This window comes from Styela clava, chromosome 2 (genome assembly GCF_964204865.1).
Source record: "Styela clava chromosome 2, kaStyClav1.hap1.2, whole genome shotgun sequence".
NCBI lineage: Eukaryota > Metazoa > Chordata > Ascidiacea > Stolidobranchia > Styelidae > Styela > Styela clava.
In genome coordinates, this window is record NC_135251.1 from 1693237 (window position 1) to 1705847 (window position 12611).

Below are 12611 nucleotides of genomic sequence, written 5' to 3' on the forward strand. Positions count from 1 at the left end.
TAGACTTTGCAATGCAAATGGATCGGAATTACTCTCACATACTAGATTAAACAACTATAAAATTGCAGGTCGCATTATTTTTCCTTGTGGGCCGCATTTGGCCACAGACCGCAGATTGCACACCCCTGAGCTTAACAATAAAACAAATCCATACCTGATTATTGGATAGAGGAGTCAGAGCAGGTTTTCCTACACAAACACTTATGCTCATCCCTCCACCGTAGCAACAAGCTATCGACATCAACCATGTGGCAACTGGCTGTTTCCTTGCTTTGTTGATATCTGAATTTAAAATAATTTTCCAAAAGGGCTCTGTGAGCTATTCACTTACTTATTAAAATACTGAATTGGCTGATTTTGTGACTGTCCAAAAAGCTATAACGTCATCAATAAAATTTTACAAGCGGAGTCATTAAATAAAGTAATTTTAATTTATTCAGAAACAATAATCGGCAAATAACAATCGTGTTATTATTTTCTGAAACTAATTGTGGGGCCATTCCCGGGTTCCATAACACTACAAGTTTGAGAACCCCTACACTAGAGTATATCTCAGTTAAAAAGCATGCGATAGATTTATTTTGGGTTTCTATGTTTTACCCAAAGTATTATTATTTAGGAGGTATCAACTACCGATAGAGAATAGGCATATAGAAAGCATCAAGCCATCCTTCTGAGTTTGCGGGTCGGAACCAGTAGTGGGATTCAGCCGGTTCGCACCGGTTCTATAGAACCGTCTCGTGGATTTTATGAGAACAGCGAACCGGTTGGCATTACTGAAAAAAACATGACTTTTTGCAACAGAACCGGTTAAAAAAAATATGACATTCGTGTGATGGAACCGGCTGACAAAAAATTTGAATCCCACCACTGGTCGGAACCCTATTTTTTGAAACGTAAAAAACTGTCTATACATGATCAACTCACCCCAGTCATTCCGTACTCCGTAAATTACCAGAGTATAATGAGCAATCTCTATGATTGTTGCCAGATATACTATCAAGTTATTCGTTGCGTCTGCTATCGATGAAACATCCATTATGATATACTAACTGGGAAACAATAATAAAATGGAAAATTAGAAATGGGTGTTGTATAATTCAGTATGAATATACAGTATCTATCTAAATTTGAAAAAAATTATCATATAATGTATATATGAACGTGCCGGTAGCGACGCAACTAGCAATAGGGGGAAGATGTTTGATTTGAAAATTTTATCTTTTACTTGCAAAGTGAGATTTTATCTTTTACTTGCAAAGAGAGGCGAGCTACACGCAACTATGAAATTTATTCAACAGCATTTCGCTATGAAAGCCACAGCGTGACAGCCGGTGTCGTGAATTGCAGTTTGTTTCAATTTCAAATATCCTTAATAATATCTTAGAAACGAGTATATAAAAACCAATGACAACACACTGAAGTAAAATCTTGAAATTCAAAAATTTCCTAAACCTTCCACTGTTCCACTAAGGCTCAAAATATTATGCGTAGATTATTTCTGTACTGCAGTTATGTGCAAACTTTCGAACTGTCTTTCTACCATCCTCCCAGAAGTAACTACTTAAGAAGCTTCTTATTCTACCAACTTTACCCGCCTTTAATAAACACAGTATACAGGTCTACCGTAGCAAATAAAACTGGCCAACGCAAGGTCGCGCTTTAGACCGGCGAAGTCAGCTGGGAATGCAGCTGCACTCAGAACAGCTGTGCTGTTGATAATAGGCGGGGTCAAATTGTGTGCAGCGGAGCGTTACCGACAAGTCCTACTGAACATAGACCTTTCCCCGAGCATCGACTACCTTGTTTACTTTGTGACATTGGCCAATCAGCAAGATGTACAAACTGACGTAACAATGCCCCCATTTCGCATCCGCTCAGACACTTTTCTCACTCAGACAGATTTTCAAGCGTGGTTGTAAACCTTACCTCAAGTTCTCCCAAGTTACCTCAAGTTCCCAAGTTACCTCAAGTTCTCCCAACCCAGCTTGAATTTTCAGAGCCTCATTATTGGTGTTATCTACAACCACCCAAAAAGCAATTTACCATCTTTTACCCTAGCAATGGCTCGCCTATTCGAAATACTGGCTATGACTAAAAAAAAATTCATGATACTGGGTGATTTTAACATTAACCTACTCGACACGTATAATAATTCCATTGCCATGTATTTGGACATGCTCATGTCTTACTATGTTTTCCCAGTGATAACGAAACCCACTAGACTCACCTCAACTTCTCACACCCTTATAGATCATATCTATACGAACACCATTAACCAATGTTCTTCATCATTTATTTTGCTCAGTGACATGACTGATCACTTTCCTATAGCATGCACAATCTCGGGTGTTAATGTTGGCTTAAAGACCAATACTCGCATGAAGCGGGATATGTCAAAATTTTGTATCGATTCTTTTAGGTCCGATGTTGAGTTGATGTGTAACAACTATACGGGTGCTACCTTTTGCAAAGAAAATTTCAATACCTCTTTCGATACTTTCCTTGGTCACTTGAAATGGTTAATTAACAAACATGCCCCCTTACGACCCTTATCTCGCAAAAAACACAAACTTTACTCCAAACCTTGGATCACTAAGGGAATTCGCAAGTCTATCAAACACAAAAATAACATGTACAAAAACAAGTTCTTGAGGGGTAGTCCATCCCAGCGTGATCATTTCAAAAAGTATAGAAATTTGTTGGTTCATTTGCAGAGGAAATCTAAAGAATTATTTTATCGTAATGTCCTCGAGAACAACCGAGGTGATGTTAAACGTACATGGAAAACGATCAATGACATTATTAAAATGAAGTCCAGAGATAACACCTCCGTCACAGAATTAAAGCTTGAAAATGGAACCAGAGTGACAGACCCTGTCCTGGTTGCCAATGAATTTAATAAGTTTTTCTCCACAGTAGGGAAGAAACTCGCAGATAATCTCCCTGATAGCCCAGTGTCTTTTGCCGGCTTCTTAGGTACTCCATTGCGAAATTCTTTTTTTCTTGAGCTTACGTCACCTGCCGAGATCTTGCAGATTATATTGAACCTAAAAAAAGGGAAAGCTGTTGGGCCTGATGGTATTCCTTCCCACTTTCTTAAGTCTACTGCTGATATCATTTCGCCAGCGCTATGTAATTTTTTCAATTCGTCTTTTAGATTAGGTACTTTCCCTTCTTCACTTAAGATCGCACGAGTAGTACCAGTTTATAAGAATGGTAAAAATAATGATCCCTCAAATTACAGACCAATTTCAATCTTACCCTCCATTGGCATCATCCTAGAAAAATTATTACATAAAAGAATGCTCAATTTTTGTACAAAATTCAACTTAATCAATAAATGTCAGTTCGGATTTCTATCCGATCATTCCACAAACCATGCTATTCTAGATTTAATTTCCTATATATATGATAAACTGGACAAAGGTGAATTTGTTTGCTGTATTTTCTTAGACCTTAAAAAAGCCTTCGACACTGTCAATCATACTATTCTCTCACACAAACTGAGACATTATGGTTTTCGAGGTGCTACAGGCAACTTATTTTGTGATTACCTGTCCGGTCGACAACAATTTGTCGAGGTGGATTCCAATAGGTCTCCCATGCTCCCTATTCACTGTGGAATTCCTCAAGGTTCTGTATTGGGACCGCTTGCTTTCCTCGTCGCAATAAATGATCTGTCGTCCTGCTCCAACTTCTTAACTAAACTTTTCGCTGACGATGCCTGTTTGCTTTACAGCTCAAAAGATTTGAATACGCTCCAAGATAAAGTGAACTCTGAAATTAATAAAATACATGATTGGATGACCTGTAACAAATTTACAGTGAATGTTGACAAATCAAAAGTGATGTTATTCAGCCCGAAAACTCGCACTAGACACGCAAATATCTCAATCAGAATTAAAGGAATCTCGCTCGAAATTGTCAACTCTTACAAATATTTAGGGCTCATTATTGACAACAAATTAAAGTGGAACACCCACACTGTTGAAATACATAGGAAACTTTCAAGATCAGTAGGTATTCTAGGAAAGCTCAGGCATTATATACATGACGCAACCCTTCGAACCGTATACTTTGCCCTTTTCCAACCATATATACAATATGCTGTAGCTGCTTGGGGGGCTGCCTCCCAAACAAATTTGCATAAATTAAAAGTTCTTCAAAATAGAGCTGTTAGAACTCTCGCTAGAGCTCCTTTTCGTTCCAACCTAAACATCCTATACCATAAGACCAGGGTGCTAAAATTGTCAGACATCTACAAATTAGAGGTCTCCAAGATTATGCACCAATACCACAACAATAATCTACCCGCAGCTTTTGACAATTATTTTCTAAGTCTTAGTAATGTACATGAGCACAATACCCGCTCCTCGACTAAGTCTAATCTTTTTGTACCACGTTTTTCCCTAGGCTTAACACAAAATTCCCTAAAATACAAAGGTGTACTAATTTGGAACAGTATTCCCCTCAGTCTACGTGACTCCACTTATGACATCTTTAAATTTAAATTTAAAAAATTCATGCTCTCTTCTTACCTGTCACCTGCCAGCACCTAGAGTTGATGTGCTGTCAGCTTTCCTCTTTGTCATTGCCAGGATTGCTTGATCTGATCCACAGCCTCTCGAATAGATTGACTTGATACTTTTAATAATCAATTCTCTGCACTGTGGAAGAAACAATCATGTTTGTTTTTATTAGATTCTTGTTATTACTTCATATATTCCACAGTGGAATAAATTTTCATGCTTATTTTTCTATGTCACACTTTTTTCGTACTTTATATATTGCCCAGTGGAATGAATATTTACTCTTTTGTTGTTGCCTACTTTATATACTGCACAGTGAAATAAATTTTCATGCTTATTCTTGTTGAATTCGTTCTGCACCTTTGATACTGCACAGTGGAATGGATATTCATGGTTATTTCTGTCTATTTCTTAATTTACTTCATATATTGCACAGTGAAATGAATCTCCATGCTTACTTTTTTTGAATTCTACAAGGACTGTTTAATTTTATGCAGAGAAATGAATAGTCATGTCTTATATTTATTATACTTTTTTATTTTGCACATGAGTTTGTTTCTATTCTTCCTGTAATCCACAGATATCTGTGGAAGTGCAGTCACACTCGAGGGTTCATGTTTTGAATTAACCAATATCTTTTTTTGCATTTGTTACCTGCAGTCAAACATAAGTGCTCTCACTTTTGTTGAAATTATACCACAATAGCCATGTGGTACATGATCTAAAATTATAAGTTATATTTCAGATCTCTTATTGCATTGTAATTGCCTTCAGTAGCCTATTTTAATAATATCTGTGCAGTCTGTTTGTGGATTTCTGCTAGATCTAACTTATGTTTGGTTCAACGATAATCTAGTATTTACCAGAATTTTGTTTACCTTTTTAAGTTGATCTCTTTTTCTGTTCATGTATGAATTTGCCACCAGCACCCAGTCATCAGGCCACTGTAGAATTCCATGAGTACGGTACCGTATAGATTTAAAAACCCCTTTCGGAACCTGATTCCAATAATATTGTTTGTTATTAATGTCTTCCGAATGAGGTACTACCCCCAAAACAATGGCCCTTACTGCAGCTGACAAGCGAGGTTTCTTAGCCCGTTTATCCATAGTTACCTCATAATGCTATGGTTTATCACTCTGATATCTAATAAAACGCGGTTGACATGGTTACCCCGCCTGTTGTGACTGGAGTCGCTTGCTTCCTTCGTTATGAACGAGACTCGGATATTCGGGTCGCCTGAATATATTCTATTTCCGTATTCTCTTAGTATTTAATGTTCGTCTTTTTATTCCTTTATAAAATTTGATGTTAGACTTCCTTGTAGGTGACGCTGCTCGATAACCATTACTGGTTTATCGCGTCTTCCTTCACACTAAAATGCATTTTTTTCTTTTTTTACCTAATCCTATTCGTAATGTGTATTTTCGGCATGTGTAAAAATAAACTACTGATACTGATACTGTTAGCTTACATTCAGTAATTAATGAATCTGCAGTTATTTATAAATTATTTCGTAAACATTAGTTTGAAAAGAAAGCTGAAGAAGGCCTTTGCAGGTTTTAGTATGTTTTCCCCTATTATTTAGCTTGATAAATGCCAAATAGTGATCAATGTGTTTGCACAATAAAATGTTTGATTTGTATTGCACCGTTTACCTATATTCTTGGCATTATTGTGGCCCGCGACAATGCAAAAATAATTTTGTGGCTCCCGGAGCCGGCAACCTTGGACCACCCTGCTCTATACAGTACAAACAATGAGACTGATTTGAAAAGCAGATTTGTATGAAAATAACCACTTATAATGGGTGTTTTATCCACAATGTCATATTCAAAAATCCCAATCAAAAGACAAAAATTAGAAACAATAACGTCTCGACTAGTCTGTATCTCGACTAAATTGCTTTCAATAATGAGCTGTAGCATCAGGTTTGAGACATTGCACATGCAATTGCAAATTTAGCTTCATAAAATTATCCATCTAAGAAAGTTGTTCCCAAAGTTACCATGCCTACGGACCCCTTATACCTCTCTGGAGCAATTGCGGACCCCCATAATTTCAAACCTAAAACACAATACAGAACATAGCATATAGCTATTTGGAAAACATTCGCATCAGCTGCCACTCCTCAAATTGCAACACAAATTGTGTTACTGATTTATTGCAACTAAATGATGCCCATTAACCTTAGTGTGATCGCTGAAATGCGGTCATGGAACAAAGACATGATGCAAATATTTTATTTTAATGACGTCATCACACAGAAAAGATAAATACAAATTTCATAGAGACCACATAAATTTTTGAACAATCTTTAGTCGTATAAATTTTTTCAGCAATTGATTCTGTAGTTAAAGGCTATTTTTTCCCTACAAGAATAAGAAAAATACTAAGATATCCATAGGGCCCTTTCGTGTCCAATAAGTAAGTGAAATTCAAAGAACTAAATGACACAACAGCGCCAAGAACAACGTTAGTCTATAACGCCAAAACTAACAGCTGTTCAGACACACCCACCCTACCCAATTATCCCTCGCAGACCCCAGTTTGAGATCTGAGAGAAATATAAACATAATATGACATTGGTTAATATCGGAAACCCTTTGATTCAATATAGTTTAATAATGAAGTAATTCAATAAAAGAAAAACAAGAATTATTTTTATTCAGCAAAAGAATTGAAGTAAAAGCTAATACTACATAAGCTTTGCCTGTGAGTACTTTAAGTCTCACACCAATCAGTATTCACTGGCATGTAATTTTACACTACAATGTCTCATGGTCTTAGTAGGTTTTGGGGCTTCAATGGACCTTCATATTTCCACTCATATATCAGCCTCCTTAATTTCTGAGCTACTCAGGATTTTTTTTTGTTATTTTTCAATTTTTTTTTATATTACAAAATTTAGGATATACATGAAAATGTTTTTTTTTCATTTTTACTACTTTTTTTATTTTTTTTTTGATATTTTTCACTTTTTTTAAACATTAAAATTTTTTTTACGTTTTGAAACTTTTTAAAACACACGTAGTTATAGAGAAAACCTATATACATTAGGAGGGATTGAGGATTGGATAAGTTGAATTATTTATCCAATTGTTATTTCATTCCAATACAGCAAGATTATGTACAGTGTTGTCAATCATGTAGCAAGAAATGCTGATTGCAATGCATGAAAATTTAAAAAGCTGACATATACAAAATGAAAAATGGAAGCATTGCATGTCATTGTAATATTCTACATGTATTACTATTATAATATAACTAGAATTTATAATACACATATGTTTTTACTTCACATATATTAGGGGCAAAGTTACTTTGGGCTCTGGCAGAGTCCTCAGCTACCATTCTGCTCTCGCTGGCTAGGAACATATTGTCTAACCACTAGGTGGAGCCAGAGTTGAAATTAATTTATTATAACAGTCATGAAAAATGCCGACAAATCACAATATTTAATCATCTCAGAGATGTTCCAAAATGTATACATAAATTGTAGATTCCAGTAGTTGACAATAATTGAAAAACATAAGACCAAAAGGTGATGCATCTCACAACAAAAATTAATAAAAATTCGAACAATAGCTTTTTAAGACGAGTTACGATAAGGTTAAATAAAATTAGCCAATGGCAAAACATACAATAGCAGTTGTAACATTTATCTCATCACTAAGTGAAAGCAAGTCAAGTTTATTTTTTCCAATCAGTAAAATAAATATCGATCGACAACAAATTATGAGTTTTACTGGGGAAGTGAGGCCACGAGGAACCAAAGCTGGTTATCGAGCAACGACACCCAAGGTTCAAATATCTCCCGATAAATAAAAAAAAATGGAAATATTTGTGATGATGGTAAGTACCGTACAAATTATCCAACTGGATATCACTTACTAGATATAGTGAATTTACTAAAGATTACATTAATACCAAGTCAAACACCAATTGATGGGGAATTTCCCATTTCTACTGACTGCTGCAATAATCGAGCAATCAAAATTAGGCACTAGCTATAAATATTTATCGGAAAACAATGAGACGAATCGAGAAAACCTAAACATGTGTTTTATTTACAATGTCATAGTCAAAAGTTCCAATCAATCGGAAACAAAAAAGAAAGAAAATGAAATATGAAAGCCACACAACTAGCCTGTAAGCTTTTTGAATGTTGAACAGCCAAAATACAAAAATAGGCAAAGGCTGGCAAAGGCTGTAAATAAATCAGGTTTGAGACATCACACACAATAAGCACATTTTGTTTCATGAAATAAGAGAGAAAATAAAAGAAATGAATGCCAACTTTTTTGGTAAATTTTGTAAATGAATATATCAAAATGAAAGCATTTTTTGTTTATGTTTTTTATTATTTTTTTTTATTTCAAATATTAAGCTAATGTGAAGTTTCAAGGAAAACTCATATTTACAGTAAGAAGGATTCGAATACAGCAAGATTATGTGCAGTAGTTATCAATCATGAAAAACTAAAAAATCTCAAGAAATAATGAAACTACAATTACCGGTACATAGAATTTTTAAAATCTGGTCGACATAAAAATAATATATATATTCAATACACCCATCAGTATTCACTGGCATGTAATTTGACACTATAATGTCGTATGGTCTCAGTAGGTTTGGGGCTTCAGTGGACCTTCATATTTCCACTCATATATCAGCCTCCTTAATTTCTGAGCTACTCAGGAATTTTTTTTAGTTGTTTTTGATTTTTTTTTTTCTATAATATAAAATTTAGGGAATACATGAATTTTTTTTAATTTTCATTACGGTTTTTTCATTTTTTTTCTTGCTATTTTTTTATTTTTTTTAAACATGAAAATTTTTTTATTTCTATTTTATGACTTTTTTTAATTTTTTTTTACGTTTTAAAACATAGGAAACACACACAAGGTTATATAGAAAACCTATATACATTAGGAAGGATTGAGGATTGGATAAGTTGAATCATTTATTCAATTGTTATTTCATTCCAATACGGCAAGATTATGTACAGTTTTGTTAATCATGATAAACAAGACAAGCTGATTGCAGTACATGAAAGTTTAAAATGCTGACATATACAAAACAAAAAATGGAAACTTACAATAAGCATTGCATGTCATTGTAACATGTATCACTATTAAAAAAAAAACTAGAATTTATCATTCACATCTGTTGTTACTTTACATAGATTAAGGGGCAACATTGGTTACAGCAAAGACCTCAGCTACCAGTTTGCTCTCTCTAGAACATTATGTCAAACTACTAGGTGTAGCCAGAGTCAAAATTTATCACGTAAGTCCAACATTTATAATAACAGCCATTAATTCCCAACCTACTTAGTATTATAACTTGGTGCGTGTTGGCACACAAATTTTAAACTTTATAGGGATGTTTTAGTTACCTAGTATCAGTAGTTAAAAAGTCGGTGTTCCCAAAGTATTCCTACCAGGGCATTTTTTTAGCACTTTGCTCCCGTAGTATTCGTATCAGAGCATTTTCCCTTAAGATACTTTGCCTTAGTTAATCCCCACTTTAGTACGAATACTTCTGGAGTGCCGTATTCTTACCAATGTGCGGATTAAGTAAAGTATTCTAATGGAAAATGCCCTGTTATGAATACTTCTGGAGCGCCGAAACGTCAATATGAGAGATTCCAATAAAGTTTATGAGATTCCAGCCAGAAACAAGGTTGCAAGGTTTAATCAGGTGTGCCGCCTCGCAAAATAGCTAAGAAAAATCGCCACAAACAAGAAAATGGCAATTTGGAAAACCAATTCTGGTTCATGGTCCCCGTTTTCATCTGCATCTCTTTGCTGCTCTGCTTCTCTCTGTTTGATTTTTGCCTAAATAAAACAGCCAATTGTCACTGTCAGCATAATATTTTGTTAGTCAAGTTAAATGTATGTCCTGTGTAGGGATATTTATAAAATGAGGTTGAGTTGTATATTATCTTATATTACATATAATTATTTATATTATATTATATTTGATAAATTTATTTATGTCAGATTATTTTCATGGTGATATTATCATTTTGTGCATATAACAGGAGAAAGTGTAAAAATGGACGATTGGACAATATTTCAACCTATTTAAAATATACAAACAATTATTGTTATAACACAAATAATAAATACCTTTTTCTAGGAATTCCATCTCACTGGTTCTTTTTGGAAATTATGCTTTGGAGAAAATCCCAAACAATTATATTGGAGGGATAGAACTGGATTTGTTTAAAATTGAAATTTTGCCTGCTGTTTTTCAAATACCATTTATCTACATATTCATTGCATTTACTCACATCTTGTAAAGATTGTTGACGATTGTTTTCTTGTTCATTCAGATTCATGTTCCCTGCCACATTCACATCGCCGTAGATATGGGTAGTTTGTTGTCCTGGCATATCTAAACATGAGATACACACTAAGAATCATTCATTCATTTATATTTCAACTTTGAAGTTTCAAAAGTAATGTTGATTGGGCAATACAAATTTCCAAAAACAGAAACTAAACAAAATAAGCCAAACTAGAAAGTTTTTTTACGACAAAAAGTGCATTTTAACAATAAATACCTACATCACGTTGAGTGGTTGAATGACAACTTGAACAACAAATTTTTGAGAGACCAATAGGTTAGGGAGCAAAGTCATAACTAGAACGTTATGGAACACGAATATCGGAGCACAACATATTATACAGCCCTCTACCCAGAGTATCACTTACCTGCAGGGGGTAATGGAAAATCAAAGTCTTGCATTTCATGCAAAACGTCATTCTTCAAAACTCTACAAATGATGAGTCTTTCAGGATATTCTTGCAAATTAGGAAGAAGACGGTATTTTAATGTATGTCTCTGGGATGTTAGAAATGCGTCGTTACAATCGAATTGTCCGTGGGGCATATTGAATTGTAAATCTTCTCGTCCCCGATCAATCTGTAACTCGAGGCCAAGTCTGTCACCAGTTTCCAAAGGGATTGGATTGAACCAAATTGGAGCAAGACGTGCCCCTAGTTCTCTGTAATGGGATCTGATTCTTGTTTCAGCAGTCTCACATTGTCCATAAAATGTGAAATGAAAGTCATTTTTGTTTGAAATATAGAGACAGTTATCCACAATGACTTGTTGTTTGCCAATTAGCCATTTTAACCACTTGATGGCGACAGTGAATATACTAAACTTTCTACATCGAAATTCTATGCTGTTATCGTCTGTGATTCGATCAGGAATAATAATGTCCCAGTCAGTTTTACTTGAGAAATGTAATATGTCAATTTTGTCTTTTTCCAGACCGACGCACCATGACTTGATTTGCACGATCGCATCTTTGAAAAATTTGGAATCTGCACTGATATCGAAAACTGGTGTGATACCAATGTATTCTTTGGGGCATATTGAATTGTCTATTCCAACCGACAGCCATACCTTTGTTCGTTTGTTGAAAGTTCCACTAGGAAACGTAACTTTGCATTCGTTCAGTCTCATGGAGCCACCAGCAACTTCAATGTTTACGACTAAAAAAATAGATTTGTTTTATAATGCGGCAAAAATTAAATTATGACAGGTTCCAAAGTTATTTTAAAAACCTTTCCAATGTCATTGGGATTTCTATGGGAAAGCAGACATCAAATCATATGGCAAACCACGGACGGCACTTGTTCAATAACCAGTCCATGTCAGGTAAGGTAATAGCCAGTAATTTGTTTCAGATGCATCCATCCATTAGGGAAAGGAGGTCATTGGCTACAAAATGAGAAGATTGCTAATTACTGAAATAAAATGCAAGAAGTAGCTTCGGCAGGTAATGGGTACTTGGACATAAATCACGACAGGCTTAGCTCTAATTTCACTGTCATTTGAACATTTGGCGCAAAAAAGGCAAAATATAGAAAGGGCTTGCTAGCACTGGAAATGCGACAAAATATTTGTTAACATAAGTTATTAGAGCAATACCCTGTGTATTGAGTTAAAATTTTCAATTGTTTTTTCCCAGTTTAATCAGGTATGGAACAATGTATCCACATTCAGGAATAAAAAAATGATTCGGTTTCATAAATTTAGATTGCTTGTATGACCAGA

At 34.8% G+C, this 12611-nt stretch overlaps 2 protein-coding genes across 6 annotated transcripts; both read right to left on the reverse strand.

Annotated features, from left to right (window-relative positions):
• Positions 1 to 1977: 1977 nt before the first annotated feature.
• On the reverse strand, positions 1978 to 5934 carry LOC120331521 (uncharacterized). Of its 4 annotated transcripts, none has more exons than XR_013474395.1 (3): positions 5411 to 5934; positions 3558 to 4670; positions 1978 to 3050 (listed from the first exon to the last, which is right to left on the reverse strand). XR_013474395.1 is itself a non-coding variant. In XM_078110230.1 (3 exons), exons 1-2 carry the CDS (start codon positions 5639 to 5641, stop codon positions 4545 to 4547), a joined length of 357 nt encoding a protein of 118 aa, XP_077966356.1. In that variant the 5' UTR covers positions 5642 to 5934; the 3' UTR covers positions 1978 to 3050; positions 4542 to 4544. The 4 variants fall into 4 exon arrangements, 3 of the variants coding, with proteins under 3 accessions (XP_077966356.1, XP_077966355.1, XP_077966354.1); XM_078110230.1 differs by having other exon boundaries at positions 4542 to 4670; XM_078110229.1 differs by having other exon boundaries at positions 1978 to 3780; positions 4542 to 4670.
• A 1525-nt stretch (positions 5935 to 7459) lies between these two features.
• On the reverse strand, positions 7460 to 12138 carry LOC144431189 (uncharacterized). Of its 2 annotated transcripts, none has more exons than XM_078119015.1 (3): positions 11258 to 12138; positions 10834 to 10937; positions 7460 to 10375 (listed from the first exon to the last, which is right to left on the reverse strand). In XM_078119015.1, the coding sequence occupies exons 1-3, from the start codon at positions 12015 to 12017 to the stop codon at positions 10235 to 10237; spliced, it is 1005 nt and encodes a 334-aa protein (XP_077975141.1). In that variant the 5' UTR covers positions 12018 to 12138; the 3' UTR covers positions 7460 to 10234. The 2 variants fall into 2 exon arrangements, with proteins under 2 accessions (XP_077975141.1, XP_077975146.1); XM_078119020.1 differs by having other exon boundaries at positions 10830 to 10937.
• Between the last annotated feature and the right edge of the window lie 473 nt (positions 12139 to 12611).